General features: G+C 51.9%; 1 protein-coding gene across 1 annotated transcript; it reads right to left on the bottom strand.

The window, feature by feature from the left end:
• Positions 1–12,778: 12,778 nt before the first annotated feature.
• On the bottom strand, positions 12,779–15,751 carry SOX2 (SRY-box transcription factor 2). The gene has a single exon (XM_068200382.1). It carries the CDS (start codon positions 14,834–14,836, stop codon positions 13,889–13,891), a length of 948 nt encoding a protein of 315 aa, XP_068056483.1. The 5' UTR covers positions 14,837–15,751; the 3' UTR covers positions 12,779–13,888.
• Positions 15,752–16,049: the final 298 nt, after the last annotated feature.

Below are 16,049 nucleotides of genomic sequence, written 5' to 3'. Positions count from 1 at the left end.
ACGTTCGTGGGAGGATCAGGGAGGCCCCCCGGCCGGGATTCTCCTCTGCATCACCCTTCGAATTTACTCTCCAAACCCACTCCGGGAGGTTCTCGAAGTCCAGGCAAAAAGGCCTTCAGCACAGATTTACCCAGTTGAGAGTCCATAAACACCGGAGACCCACCAGCTCCAGGGCTTCGGCAGGAGGGATGGGCTGTGTGCCTCCTAAATTTTAACCACTGTGTTCCCAAATGCCACAGAAATGTTTTGAGGTCTTTAGAAGATGCCCGTATCTCCTTTCTAAAGGTGATGGTTATTAGATGATTAATGATTTAAAAGATGCCTGTTAACAGCCCCAAGTTGAGAGACATGGACCCACGCTCTAAAGTAAAAACCTAACGTGTTTCTTTTTTTTTTTTTTTTTTTTTTTTTTTTTTTTTTTTTTTTTAATGTGCTGGAGATCTTTAAAAGCCCCGAGGACTTACCCTTAAGGCATTATTCAAAGAAAAAAAACCTGAGACTGGCGGTTCGTCACAGGCAATTGTAAAGGGTTTCAAAGGACCGATCAAACGAGTTGGAGAGTAATCTACATTAAAGTCCGGATGGCAGTGTTACAACATGCACCTGCAGGGTATTTGCTATCCGTGCCCCTTACAGAGCTACAAATCACCATTAAAGAAAGCTGCTTAAGCTTCCTCCGCGCTTCTAGAAAGACTTACTCGGGCTCCTTCACTTTGATATTTATACATCTTGTTATTGATAAGTGTGGGGCTCTTCAGCGCTCCCTTCCCCCTCCCGGACTGTCCCTGGGCACTTTTGCACCAGCCCCTCCCTGCCCCCACCCCGCGCACGGCTCCAGCCGGGTGTTCAGGCGGCCCGGCCCCACGAACGACACGCGTGGACGTGGGGTTGTCCCCCTCTCCCCGCCATGTGCCGGCTCCGGGAAAAGTTTCGGTTTATTTTATTTATGCAGTTCCCCCCAGGCTCTGTCACCAAGGCGACCGGAGCAGCCCAGGCAGCATCGGCACGCGGGATGTCCCGGCGGATTTTCTCACAGTTGCGGGAGGCGCAGACATGGAAATGAGCTCATTGCGGGGGAGTGGCGGGCGCCCGGGCCGCCCCCGGCCCGGTCCGGCCTGGCCCGACCTGGCCCGCTGGTCCCGGGACTCGCTCTCCTCTTGAAGGCATTTGGGGGAAGTCGTGCAGTTCCATCCCCGGCCGCGCAGAGCCCCGGAGCGGGCACAGTTAACCCTTGGCACGCCGCGGGGCCGCGGCTGCCGGTCGGGAGAGACCTGGCGACCCCCGCTCCCTGCTGCGCCCCCTCTGCTCCCGCACTCCCACGGGCAGCATTCAGTGGGCTCGGTGCTCCCCCCGCCAGGTGATGTCAGCGGGGAAAAGTAAAGTTGTAAGACAAACAAACAAGCCGGGAAAGCTAGGAGGAAAAAAAAAAAATAAAATCAAGATTTTTCTACCCACTCGAGGCGAAAAAGCTCAAAGGTCAACAGGGATTCATCAACCACTTCCCACGGCTGCAGACCGGGCGATGCAATCAACTTGGATTTCTTTTTCGGGTAATTTTAGTGATCAGGTCTGTTTTTTGAGTACTTCCCTCGAATGGGTCCTCACAAACGAACCCGTCGCAGGAGTGAGGCTGCGGTGCCCCGGTGTCTGGTGCCCCGCTGGGGGCCCGGCTGAGCGGGCGGGATGCCGGAGCCCCGGGCAGCACCGGGGACCTGCACCGCTGTGCCCTGGTGGCTTCTGCCGCGGACAGCTGGGGGAGCACACCGGGAGGGAGCAGAAAGGGGCTTCGCCGCGCTGGCGGCACAAGAGGATTTAGGTGGTTTGTCAAAAATCAACTAGTTAAACCCCGCGCACTAACGTAAGGGACAGTATCTCGAGTTCGGTGTACCTGTCTCATCTCTTGACAGCCCCGGCAGCGATGGGCTGCGCGGAGGGCTGGCACCCATGGCCCTGCCGCGTCCCCTCACGCCCATGGCGGGGCTCTCTCGGCAGCAAAGCGCGCATTGTTGGGGCCGGGATGGGGCGGGGGCCCAGCAGCGCTGCCAGCGCCCACCGCAAAAGTTTGCCAAGTCAGCTCCTCTCCTGGAATTGTCCTCGGAGGGGCGGCGGCGAGGAGGGGAGCGGGACCCGCCGCCCCGACCGGCCCATCGCAGGCAGGGCGCCTCCAGCGCCAGGGAGAAACCCGCGCAGCTGCGGGACCGGGCCGGGAGAGCGGATGCGCACTGGGGTGCGCCCCCCTCCGCCAGAAGTCGCTCAACTTCTGCCTTGGAGCGCTGCCCCGGCCGCCGGGAAAGGCTCTCTGCTGCTGCCAGGGCGGAGGGGCAGGCTTTGGGTCAGTGGGGCCGGGCAGAGGGGGCCGAGGCAGGAGCACCCCAGGACAGAGGGTGGCACGTCGTGGGGCGCCGCCCGGGGGCCCGTCCCGCACCCCCCGGCGCTGGCAGGCCCTGACACCTCTCCTGCCACATAACGGCGAGCGCAACTTGCGTCCGCCTCTAAACTGTTGCAAAACAAATCCTCGGTGCGTTCACAGGGCTGGCGAGAAGGTGGCGGAGCGCAGCGCCGAGAGCCCCAAGCCCCCCGGCTGCCCCCGCCGGCCCGACACCCCCCAGGCCGCAGCTGATGTGGGGCCCGGGGCGAGCGAGGGGCGAGCGCGCCTTGGGCCAAGCGCTAATTTGGTGTGTACGTCTAAGGCGGCCATCTGAGGGCTGGATAGCAACGAGGGGAAAGGGGTGTATTCGCGACTGGAAGATTTAGGTTGTTGCTAGGATGTGAGAACAAAAAATCTTCAATAAGTCGGGGAGGGGGGAGGACGGGGCAGAGGGGGAGGAAGGGGGGTTACAAGGTTTGTCACAGGGAAAAGTGCAGACATCTGCTGGAACTTCCATATCTAAGCTGTTCATTTACAGGAGCCAACTTCTGAAATCTCCACAATTAGATCTGCATTGTTCTTTCTCAACAACACTGCCTAGAAAGAAAAGGTCTTCTCTGTCGGGGCCAATCCAACGAAGCGTTTGACGTTATTAAATAATAAAGCGATTGTGATTTACATTGTTGTTCAGAAAAAGGGCCAATTATCCACTGTTATGTTGCCATAAAGATCATATTAACTCGAATTAGTAATCAAACAATATGCTAGCGTTAAAAGTATAGAGAGGACAACGCGACTGGTCTTGTTGCATCCTCACTTTTTCTTGTAAAGCCAGAAGCACAAATACACTTGAAAGAGGCGCAGAAACTTCATCCTTAACGGGGGAAAAGCGAAAGAGGTACCAGCGTTTGTGATTAATGGTCCTCTGTGTTGACTGTTCTCAATTAATTCAAAGCCACCCAAATCTCATATTGATTTTTCTGTTTACAAATTAATTCTTCTTTCGAATATCACGGGAAATGTTCCACGGTTCTCCGAGAACCGGGACGATTTTTTAAATGTAAAGTCTCTTAGGATTTTGATTTTTGGGTGCTTTTTGTTTGTTTTTCATTTTGTTTTGCGTTTGGGATTTTTTTTTTTTCAGAGTAACGTTTTCTAAAGGCGTCTGAGTTCCAAGCAACTACTAACTTCACCACCACCAAAACGCAAATCCAGCCGCATCCCTGCACTCCAGCAAATTTCCTCTGCCATAATCAAATAATTATTTTTATTAAAGCAGTTATTAGGTTTATAACTCATTTGCCACTTAAATTTGTGCAACCAACCAAGGCGATCTAAATAGGTTGGAGTTGCCCCTTGGGTCCGGGATGTAAGCGGTAAGAAGGAGGATTAATCATGGGTGTGTGCAGCAGGAGGACACAAAGGCTGTCCGGTGGCGCGGGGAGCAGCGGCGGGGCGCAGCCCCTTCCCGGGCGGGGCTGGGCTCCCCCCGGCCCCGGCAGGGACCGGCACCCCCGGCCAAACCCTCCTGCGTTTGTTTTTGAGCTGCCGCGGGGCCGAGGCTAGGGCTGGGGAGCTACAACTTGTTGGCAGTAAATAAGGCGCTGTCAGGTGATGATGCTCCGGCGCGGTTGAAACGTCCCGAACAAAGTGTAAACGAGACGTTTTTCATACAGGATTATCGATGCGATATGATACGATATGATATGATATGATACAGCAGCATCGATCTCTTGTCTCCTATGCAGACAAGGTCCATTCTTTGTGCGCGGGATGACAGGATCTGCCCCCTGGAAACGTGCTCCAAGCGCCCAGCGGCACCTGACTGGTGGTTCTAATGTCATTTATTGCCAACACGTTTTGTTATCGGCTGGGGGTGGGGGTTCCTCGGAGCTCAGGTAATAACCGGGTAGCTGTCAGCTTCTCCCGTTTAGCTCTACTCAGGCAAGAATGGCTTTGCCAAACTGTTCCAGGAGCTGATGCTATTTGTTACCACAATTAGGGGAAAAAAAGAACATTCACAGTAACATGAGTTTCTATAAGCAAACGCCGAGCAATTTTCCTCAGCGCAATGCATCAGCAAGTATATCCAAAAGAGCTTAATCTACTTCTTGCAGGTTAGGTGCAAGAGAAATCAGCAAGGGCTGCTCCGGGATGCCATGAAAATCCCGGCTCATTGGCTTGGCCGCGATAGGACGAGGCACATCAAATCGAGGCGGAGAGGGACAGAATCAATCAGTCCTCTTGGCTGAGGAATGAGCCCTCGCCCTGGAAATAATTTCGAATAAAACTTGTGTAACCAAGTGTAACCCAGACTACTCTGAGCAGATCGTCGAGAGGGTAAAAAAAAAAAGTTAAAAAAATATTATGGAAATAAGCCAATAAAACAATCTGAACTGAATTAATAAGAGTGCAAAGTTTGTATCCATGTATTAGGATAATATATTAAGCCAAAAAGGAGACAGGTTATCTCTAAACAGGATTAAAATGTGTTCGTGTATAGGATTAGACATCTCATCCATTTAAAAACAGTGTCTCTCCTCCTCCTCACAACACTTTATTATATATTAAAAAAAAAAAAAAAAGGCAAAAAACTTTCCCCGTTAGAAGCACTTGGGAAATGCGTTTTATTAATCGAGAGCCTTTTTTTTTTTTCTTGCAATCAAATGCAACTGATGGCCCTGAATAAGCCTCCTTGTTAGGAAACGGGCCATTTTTTAAAACCTGTGATCAAAACAGACCTGTCTTCAGAGAGAGCACAGCAGATTTAAATGTTGGTCAAAAGGAGTCACAACTGTTCATTAAAAGCAAACCCTAACTAGTGCTAATGTATAGCCATTTTGTGAGCTCAGGACTGTAGAAAGAGGCGAAAAAAAGTCTGAGAGTGTGAGCTGATGCCGTGCTGGCTGGCAGTGTGTGGTCTATTGTAGGGAATGTGCTTTTTCCACTGAACAGAGAGCCCCCCTCTTTTATTCCCCAGCTCTACTGCACCTGCACTGGATCAGGGAGCTACTGCCATTCACCACATCAACAGAGAAGACATCTCTGACAGCACTCAATTCATTACATTTCTTCCTGCTTTTCAAACCAACGCACAAAAAAAAAAAAAAAAAAAAAAAAAAAAAAAAAAAGTATTGCCAATCAGTGCCTGGGGTGCAGGGAAGAAATCTTACAATACTTTATATTCGCCGCTCATTTTGGATTTCATTAGTCAGAAAACTCACTTCTCAGCCAGTTACAACTTTTCTTTCTTTTTCTCTTTTCTTTTCTTTTCTTTTCTTTTCTTTTCTTTTCTTTTCTTTTCTTTTCTTTTCTTCTCTTTTTTCTTTTCTTTTCTTTTCTTTTCTTTTCTCTTCTCTTCTCTTCTTTTCCTCTTTCTTTCTCTTTCCTTCCTTCTTGCCTTCTTTCCTTTTTCTTCTTTCCTTCCCTGCTTAGGGGACTGCTGGAAGCGGGAGCTGGGGCCGGTGCCGCTCCCCTGCCACGGCCGGGGCAGTTCCACGCCGGGGCTCCGCAGCCCCGGGAGCGGAGATGGGCCCATGCCGGGACTCCCCAGGAGAGAGTTTATTCATAATTCATGGGAACAGAGCAGCTCTCCGGAGACGGGGAGAAAGAAACGGCCGAAGAGCCCGAAGTGTCCTGCAGCAGCTGCGGGGGGAGCGGGGTGCGGGGGTGTTACCGGGGGTGCCGGGCCAGGGCCGGCACCGCCGGCGGCCACTGCGGGGAGGGGACGCGCGGGCCCCCTAACCCATGGAGAAAGTTCTTATCGGCCAAACTTCTCGAAAGGGACTCAGGGGAATTTGGGGGTAGCTTGGTTTCTTGAAGAACCGTTTTTCAGAAGCATTTGCAAGCGAAAGAAACCGAGCCGAGGGGTTTAGATTCAGGTATTTGATCTCGCCGGACCCAGACATCTAATTAGAGTGGCCTCAGCGATTGAAATGGTGTTAATTCCCATTGTTCCCCGCTCAGATCCCTTGGCCCTCCACCGCTGGGATGCTCTCCTTTTCAAAATTCTAAATAAGAATATTTCTATTTGAAACAAACAACCAACCAAACAAACATTTTCTGCATTTCCCCTTTTTCTGACCCATTTTCCTCCATCACAAGCAAAAGCAAAAGCAAACTCCTGGGTATTTTTTTCGCAGACGCTGGCAAAGAATAACACCCCCTCTGTGGGATCTTAACAGAAATAAATCACAAGGAGCTCTTGCCTACCTGAAAAGTAGGAGGAAATCCGACTGTCTGGTTTCGGGTGTAAAGTGTGTATCGATAAGGAAGACAGAGCCGACTCAGAAACGGGACTCAATCTATGGGTTTCTTTACATCACCCCCTGTTAGGATGTGTGCTTTGGAAATATTGATTCATTGCGACAGGAAAGTCGCAGCTACTGTGTGTGCATAACATGGGGAGGACACGGAGCGAGAACCCGCAGCAACGCAAAGCCCACTCACGGGAGAGCCAGATTGCTTTTTAAGCTAAAACTAATAATTTCATAACTGATTCACATTCAATCTGGCGCCAATGACGTCACGGGGTATTAGCATACGAGGAGGGATGAAGCCAGTGTGGCTGGAGTTGATAAGGTGCCTCCTGAGGAATTCGCTGCTTGTTTTAATACATTAATTATTTCTCTGTCTTCCTCAACTTCTGCAATTTGTAAGGGCTTAAAGGAACCATCATTCCCAGCGATGCCAGAAGGACACGTTGGAGAGCTTCTCCCGTGGCACCGGAGCCCGGCAGGCGGGGGCAGCGTGGGGATGAGCCCCAGCCCCGCTGCCGGAGCCCGGCCGAGCCGCCCTGCACAGCGCTGCGAGACTTGGCTCGAACTGAGCCGGCTCCGGCCCTGGGCGTCCCTACTCGCCCGAGTAAGGTCGGCTCGCCTGGACCGGCCGCCCCAGCGCTGGGAGCTTCCCGCAGGATGGGAGGCGGGTTTGCAGGACCAAGCTCTCAGCCTGCAACGCGTGTGAGTTGTGAGTGTGCATGAGTGAGTGTGAGCTGGTGTGCCAAGACACCCCTGCGAAGCCTTCCCGCGGAAAAGCCTCTGCAGAGGCCCGTGTCTTTCCAGCACCCGGTGGGATTCCCCCCTCTACCCCTCCCCATCCCCATCCCCTACCGTTAATCACGATTTTCTGGGGGGAAAAAAAAAAAAGAAAAAAAAAAAAAGCGCCCACATTACGTCATCAGCCCTAACTGCTGCGGAGATGATGGGGTCACCGAGGACCCGGGGCGGGGGAGCCCGCGGGGGGCCGGGCCTCCCCTCCCGTTCCCTGGGGCAGCGGCCGCCTGTGCGGGAGCGGGGCCGCATCCCGGCCCGGGGCCGGAGCAGCGCTCTGCCCGCCGCTGGGCTCGGGACAGGGGGACGCGCTGTGGGGAGCCGACAGGACACAGCCCAGCTGCGTGCCCCGCGGCTGACCGCTCTCCCCCGGCGTCCCACTGCCCCTAGAGCTTGTAGGAACCGGCGGCACCGCCGCTTTGGCCCCATCGAGCTCGGCCGGGCCCCGTGGAAGCGGCCTGACAATTCCCCGTCCCGCAGGGTGCCCCTCGGGGACCCTCCCGAGCTGCGGGCCACCTCGCTCCTCTGAAGAAGGCAACTGCCTTGGAATAACAGCTCGGTGACTTGAGTCTGAAACACATTTGGAGGGAAGGGGGGAGGGAGAGGCGCTTTTATCAGGGGGTCGGGGGAACGGGTAGGGATGGGCGCAAAACATAAACAAAGCACAGAGAAATCCTGAAAGAATTATATATAAAAGGGACAAATTAAAATATAAACACCAAAACAAAAAAACTCGAAACGTAAAGCCACTCCGTACAAACTCTCGTCCACATGGCAGAGGTCCTGCGAGGCAGCACGCTGCGCCAGCGGATGAGCCAGAGACAAACTGCTGCAGAAACTTCTCCGGCCCGGCCCTGCTCCGTTCCCCGGGGGCGCTCGCAGCGAGGACCCCCCCGCCCCGGGCTTCCACCCTCTCCTGCCGACAGGGCTGCAGCGGCCCAGGCGTCTCCTGCGGGACAGCCGGGCCCGAGCCCGCACCACACTGCACGGGAAGGGCCGTCCGCGCTCTCCTCCAATATTGCTAAATTGTAATGGAAAATTGCAGCTTGTTTCGGCGCGCCCCCTCCCCCTGTACGCACAGGCGCACACGGATACAAAAACACGCACACACAGGCACACACAGGCACACTCACACACACGGCTCAGCCACAGCAAACCCTCTGCGAACTCCAAAGCAAAGCTCCAAAACCATCCTGCGAGCTTCGGGGTTTCGCTTTGCTCCTCCTCGCCGCTCCGCCCGCCCGCACCTGCCGGCGCAGAGGCTCCGCCGAGCCCGGAGCCGTCGCGGGGCTCGGGCAGGGCTGGCCGGGCCCCGGCGCGGGGCCGGCCCGCAGGACAGAGCTCGCCCTCCCGCTCTGGCCCAGCCAAACGCGCAGCTCCGGGAATTTCCACCCCGGGCTCCTTTCCTTTCCAATTCGCATGTGAACCAGCCCCCACACTCACTGTAGCGCTGTACGTCCTCGCCAAGTGAATTGATTCCTCAAAAGCAAAATAGCACCAAACTCTCGCAATTCCCCGTGCCATCGTCAGAAAACTGGTTTTAATTACCAAAACTAAAATAGCGGCAGTGCTAACTAGCAGGCGATCAAGCCGCAATCAAACTTAAATCTCTGAGCAGTTAGCTATAAACTGTCAGCAATTGAAAAGTAAACCTGGTGCACACAAAGGCTCTGTTTAATTTTCTTGTTGTAATGGCTCTAAATGAGGACCCCATCACTATGCAGTTAAGCGGTGTTGCTTGTCCCCCTGAGGCGCTGATCAGTTCTTTTTAATGTGAGAAAACTGGCAGCTCGAAGCCCGTCAATGGAGCTCCCACAACAAAAGTCCTGAAAAGCTGAATGAATTGGGTTTGTAATTACTGCTTCCCTCTCCCCCCTTGCAGCTTATCTCTTATTCATTCAACATACATTATTGTCACCTAATCGCACACTCCCAACGTTATTTTGGGTTTTTTGCCTTTTTTTTTTTTTTTTTTTTTTTGGTGTCTACTACTACGGACTATGTTTGTTGTAGAAATTAAACAAAATAATCCTCCCTTCTCTCTCCCCTCCTCACCAAGAAAATTGTTGAAATGACAGTGTCAGGCGAGGCTGACTGGCGTTAAAAAAAGCAAAGACGAAGCTCTTCTGCCATCAGAATGTCAGCATTTTGCATATATCCTCGGAAATCTCACAACCACCGAAGCAGGTTTTACATTTTAGTATTTGAGTTAGATCAGGATTTAAATGACTGAAGTGTATCTAATCACACCTATCAGTAATGGGCCTCTTTCTTTCAGTGGGACTTACATTATATACTACTTAAATTGCTGGGCTATCTACCTCCTATTCGGAGGCAGATATACAACTCTGCTGCCCGTTGGGGACGAGAAGGAATTAATATCGAGAGAAAACACTCTGCTGTGAGGATCACCGACACCCCTGATGCCCCACCCGGCACCAGTGGGCATCTCAAGGAATCAAAACGTGGTTTCGGCCAAGAAATGTCTGTCGGCAAGACAGAGCCACGGGCTGGAGCCGCGGCTGCGAGGCAGAGCCTCTCCCCAGATCCCCCACCGCAAGAAGCTGTCGGTTGCAGAAATAAGTACAGCTATTACAACCAAATCTACTAACAGTCTAAATAATTAATTGAACCATTGCTCTTTGACCCTTGGAAAGTCCAGTAGGGACCCGTTTGTAGTAATAATACCCCCGAATGAGCCCTTGTCAAATATTCATTTAGTGGTTAATGTGAGCGATTTCCCCCTGGGACAGTCTGTAATACCAGCTTCCCAGCTTTGGCAAGAAACCCTGCTAATCTACCTCTCCAGTTCTGCAAAATATTTTAACACCCCAGTACTTAAAAAGCCGTAAAAAAAATCACAGGGGAAACTATAATCTTATCCTTGGGTTCACTTCGGCTCTGTAGAAGGTTAGGGAAACATTACACTGGCACTCTTGGGCCGAGCATCACTCTGGCTATAAAATACACAACAATTCACGAGAGGGAAACCACGGAGAGCCCCAAAGGTCTTCAATAACCAAAATAAAAACATACCCACGAGCTCTGCTACACATTTCAGCTGCCATAAACGAAAGCCCAGGATAATGGCTTAGGTGTAAATGGCGTTATTGAATGTGTTGAATTTAAAATGAGCAGTGGACAATGGCGCTCCTCCAAGTAGCACTTTAAAAATAAAACTGTTCAGCTGTACATGTAAAATGCTTTGGGTTATCCTCCCTAAACGGATGGATGGATGGATGGATGGATGGATGGATGGATGGATGGATGGATGTAAGGAATCTGTCCAAGGGATATCAGGTTTCAACCACATATATTCCAAATTGTACTCCGAAATCTAAGCTTAAACAAATTGCCCTTATAAAAAGTTGCTGAATTCACTAAGCCTGAATATGTGGCTTAGTGCCTTTTGTTTAGGGGTATTAGCTCGCCTTCTCTATGCGAATTGTAAAAGGACCAACATTTCCAAATACCCCCCTCGAATATTTTAGTTAGCACTTCAAAAAGGGGCCAGGTTTTATTGCTGTTAATTGGCTAAGATTCGCTTTTAAAAATGGAATCGTGATATCGATTGGGCTTTTATTCCTGGTTCTCTTTTCTCAGCGAGGCAAGCGGGAGCGAGCGGGGATGTGGGCTCGTTACCACGTGAATAATCCCCAAATGCATTGCAAACGCTCACAGCTCTGAAAAAGAATGTTTTACTCATTGCATTAGTGTAAAGGACACAGAAAAGGTTGAGAACCTGCAAAAATTGTTGTCCAGCCCAAGCATCGCGACGGTGCAGAAATAAAAGGGACAAAGGGAGCTAAACTACAAAACCAGTCAGGGAGCAAATCTCCACGTCTCCTAGTCTGGCTATGTTACTTTTCATCTGGACACCAGGCTTCAAGGATGGAGGCCAGAACTGAGCCTAGGAAATAGCAATACCAAATAAAAGCCACAACCAGACAGGTAATTTAGTGTGTGTGTGTGTGTGTGTGTGTGTGTGTGTATGTGTGTGTGTGTGTGATCGTGTGTGTGCATTTTACCCAGCCTTTTCCCTCCGCCCCAATCTAAAGCAAAATCCAGTAGCTGACAAGAAATACTGGAGAGAAAAGCTCAGAAACGCTTGCCCGGCGCTGGAGTGCCCACTTTGTGCCTTGCCTAAGCCAAACATCACACCACATGCCTTCCTTGCCACGTACCACATGCCATTAGCAGAACACACGACCAGTTTGCAATCACAGTACTTCAAATCCCCAAATTCGTACCATTATTATTATTATTATTATTATTATTATTATTATTATTATTATCTCGCTCTCTCGCGTTTCCCCTAAGGAAGCCGCGTTAGCAGCACCAAATGACCGCTGGGGCTGCCGCAGGGACTGCCCAGCTGTGCTGCCCATCGCCCCCTGCCCTGCCCGGGCCGTGGGGCCTGGCGCCCGCCAGGGCCGCCAGCGCGGAGCGGCGCGGAGCGGCGCGGAGCCCCGTCCTCGGCAACTGTGGGTACGACTGTACAAAGTAAAACTCTACCTGGCACGGACGGTGGATCTCTCCTTCTACATGGCGGGCGCCACCGCTTCTCTTTGGGGCTGCGACCGGCTGCAGAGAGTGTCCGAAACGGGGCTACACCGCGCTGGCAATTTAAGAAATAGGATTCAAGAAAGAGCTGTGATAAAACGTGAAAGTCTCTGGCATTCGACTGTTTTTGTTTGTTTGTTCGGGTTTTGTTGTTTCTTACCTCTGCCCGGCCAGCCCTACACCCGCCCCCACCTCTCACCTCCTCCTGCGCGGCCCAGGAGCCAGGAGAGGAAAGTTTGGGAAGAGGCGGACAAAGGGAGCGGGGAGGGCTGAGCCCGGCCAGGCCGCGGGTTCCCGGCCGCGGGGAGCCGGCTCCCCTCCCGCCTGCCCGGCCGAAGGAGGCACGGTCGGGAAAGGGAAAAGAGAGAAATGCATTATCCGCCTGTGGAAGCCGGGAGGCCGCGGCAGTGCCCGCGGCCCGCCCGCCGCTGCCGCCGGCCCCGCCAGCCCCAGCTCGGCCCCTCCGGGGGCAACAAGTGGCCAAAGGCAGCGGCGACAGAGCCCCCGGAGGCCGGCGCACCCCGCGTCCCCGGGAGGGAAGGGAGGGAACTGGGAAGCAGCCTCTCACTCAGCGTTCCCGTCCCCCCCGAAGGAGGCACAGGCAGTTATTCCAATAAAGCTATCGTACTTTCTCTCTATATATGCATACCTATAAAAATATTCATGCGTTATATATATAGCTATATATTACTGCATTATTTATCGTATTCGGTTGGCTACGATGATACCTTCTACTGCATGAATTATTTAAAAAACATCTTGCATTACAAAAATAAATCCAAGACTCAAGCGGAACTTCAGTGTCCATATGTCAAAAATTTATTTATCTCAAACTGTGCATAATGGAGTAAAAACTTAACTTGAATATGTACCTGTTATAAGGATGGTATTAGTTCAAATATATACATGGACTGTCGGCAGACTGATTTCAAATAATACAGAGCCGAATCTTTAAAATACAACTACGGAAAATGAGGAGGAAAAAAAAAAAGAACTTAAAATATCATCACAATAAATTTACAGAAATATTACAAACCATAAGAAAATATTTCAAACACAGAAATTTCAAGTTGGTAATTTTCCTTTTTTTTTTTTTTTTTTCCTTTTCTTTGAACAGGATGAAGTCTGGAAACAAAAAGTTATTATAAATTAACAAACGGCGTGTGAACCTGCATGGCAATTTTTGCTTTTTAACAAGAAGTAAAAAAAAAAAAAAAAAAAAAAAAAAAAAAAAAAAAATTTAAAAAAAATTTAGTACAATCTAAACGTTTGCCCTTATCCAGCAAACCAAGCCCATGGTTCGCAAGTACTCATCCTACCTTTTTTAATCTTTTGTACAATTTCTAAAACAATTTAAATGTCCAAATGCCGTAAAATAATTTTCTCTCCTCTTGCAGCTGCTATAAATTCAGCTGCCACAACCACAATGGTCCAAGAAGACTATTTTTTAAAAATAATTGGCAAATTCGCGAGCTTTTTTTTTCTTCTCTCTATATTACCAATGGACATTCTGATTGCCATGTGTCTTTTGATAAATACTGTACAAAAGTTGCCTGCAAATATTAAAACATCTTCCTCTTCGCTCTTTGAGTCTAGCTCTAAATATTATTGGTAAAGACTTTTGCAAACTTTCTGCAAAGTTCCTACCGTTTTAACTAGAACTTTTTAAAAGTTTTGTGTAGTTGCTTCCCCTCCGAGATCTATACAAGTTCCTTGTCGGTTTAATTTCTGACACCCCCCCCCCCCCCACCAAACCCCACCCCCACCCCCCTTCCGGAGTTTTCTCTGTACAAAAATAGTCCAAAAAAAAAAAAAAAAAGTCCAGAATTTCTAATAAAAGTTTTTTTGTTGTTTGTTTTGTTTAGTTTTCCTTTCCCTCCCCTCCCACCCCCCCGGCCCCTTTGTCTTACATATGTGATAGAGGGAGTGTGCCATTAATGGCTGTGCCAGGAACAGGTGCACTCTGGTAGTGTTGGGACATATGAAGTCTGCTTGGGGCAGCTGGTTCTGGTACTTCAGCACCTGGTAGATACATGCTGATCATGTCCCGAAGGTCCCCAGCTTGGCAAGGAGCCCTTGAATGAGACGAGGAAGTGACTACGGGGGGACTGGAGCTGGATTCCGTCTTGACCACCGAGCCCATGGAGCCCAGGGCCATGCCCGGGGTCCCTTGCTGGGAGTAGGACATGCTGTAGGTAGGCGATCCGTTCATGTAAGTCTGCGAGCTGGTCATGGAGTTGTACTGCAGGGCGCTCACGTCGTAGCGGTGCATGGGCTGCATCTGCGCTGCGTTGTGCGCGTTCAAACCCGGGTGCTGCGGGTAGCCGAGCTGCTCTTGCATCATCCCATAGCCTCCGTTGGTCCAGCCGTTCATGTGCGCGTAACTGTCCATCCTCTGGTTCACCCCAGCTCCCAAGGTGGCCCCAACCCCTACCCCAGTCGTCATGGTATTGGTGCCCGGTGCCAGTAAGCCCCCCGGCAACGTGTACTTATCCTTCTTCATGAGGGTCTTGGTTTTCCTCCGGGGTCGGTATTTATAATCCGGGTGCTCCTTCATGTGCAGAGCTCTGAGCCGCTTGGCTTCATCAATGAAGGGTCTCTTTTCCGCCTCGGATAAAAGTTTCCACTCCGCCCCGAGCCGCTTGCTGATCTCGGAGTTGTGCATCTTCGGGTTCTCCTGGGCCATTTTCCGCCGCTGCCCGCGGGACCACACCATGAACGCGTTCATCGGGCGCTTGACCCGGTCCGGGCTGTTCTTCTGGTTGTTGGCGGCCGAGTTGGAGTTGCCTGTGCCTCCCCCCGAAGTTTGCTGAGGGGCGGGAGGTTTCAGCTCGGTTTCCATCATGTTGTACATTCAAACTACTTTTGCTGGAACCAGCCTTGAGCAGAGAAACGAGGAGCAGCCGCAGCGGAGTCCCAAGCCGGACTTTTTTTTTTTTTTTTTTCCTAGGGAGGGGTAGGAAAGGGGGGAGGGGGACTCCCCAAAACCACACTTGGATCAAGATCAGGATCTTCTTCTTCGCTGATGGATTAATAATGCTAATAACTGCTATTATTACCGCCGGAGTCTTGATTTTAAAAAACTTCTTCCTCCTTTTTCCCTTTTCTCTGCCTGCCGCTCTCTCTCTCCCTCTCTCTCTCTCTCTCTCTCTCCACCTCGGTCTTAAAGAGCCAGCAAACTACTTTACCCCCTTTTGCAAACACACACACTCTCTCTCTCTGCCTTGACAACTCCTGATACTTTTTTGAACAAGTTAATAGACAACCATCCATGTGATGGGGGCTTGTCAGGCAATAAATGCGTTCGCTCCGGCCAATCAGCGCGCGGCGGCTCCGCCACTGAGGACAAGTCTCTTCCCCTGGTTTTGCATGAAACGGGGCGGGGGCTGGGCGCGCCGGGACGGCTCGGCGGGGAGGCGGGCCCGGGGGCGGCCCGGGCGGCCACTGGGAGCCTTTGTATCTCCCCTTCCAGCAACAGGTCACACACGCCTTTTGGAGGAAGTGGGTAAACAGCATTGTTGCTACGTGGTGGTTTTTTTTTTTTTCTTTTTTTTTTTCTTTTTTTTTCCCTTTAAGTTGGTGTTGGCTCGGGGCTAGGAGAAGCCATGGGGGGAGCGGAGCCGGAACGGCTTCCCCCACGCCTGTGCCGGTGCCCCTCGGGACAGAGGGGCTGCGCGGGGCCCTGCGTGTGCCTCGCTCGCCCCGTCCAGGCCGTGCAGTCCCCGTGAAGCGGAGCCCCCAGCCGGGCCCTGCCGCCGCCGCCGCCGCCGGGAGCGGAGCTCGCAGCGCACCGCGGGGCAGAGGCTGTGCCCAGCTCCCGGCCATCCCCCGGGCCCTGCTCCGTGCGGCCGCGCCGCAGCGCGCCAAGCCCTTCCCCCCAGCCTCCGGCCTCGGAGGTGGGGGATGTCCAGTGCAAACACGGGTTTCCCACATGCCGTCCCCGCCGAACACAAAGCGGGGCCGGGACCCCTGTGCAGATGCTGGGGAGGGGTCCGGGCCGCGCTCCGTCCGCCGCTGGGCCCGGCGGCGCCGTCACCCCGCGCCCATCGCGGGGCTGGGGGCACGAC

Source organism: Anomalospiza imberbis, chromosome 10 (genome assembly GCF_031753505.1).
Source record: "Anomalospiza imberbis isolate Cuckoo-Finch-1a 21T00152 chromosome 10, ASM3175350v1, whole genome shotgun sequence".
NCBI lineage: Eukaryota > Metazoa > Chordata > Aves > Passeriformes > Viduidae > Anomalospiza > Anomalospiza imberbis.
The sequence above is the reverse complement of the archived record's forward strand: the minus strand, read 5'-3'. Positions and strand labels throughout refer to the sequence as shown.

Bases quoted from the DNA above. Each gene is read 5' to 3' on its own strand.
- SOX2 (XM_068200382.1), bottom strand. From the start codon at position 14,836: ATGTACAACATGATGGAAACCGAGCTGAAACCTCCCGCCCCTCAGCAA.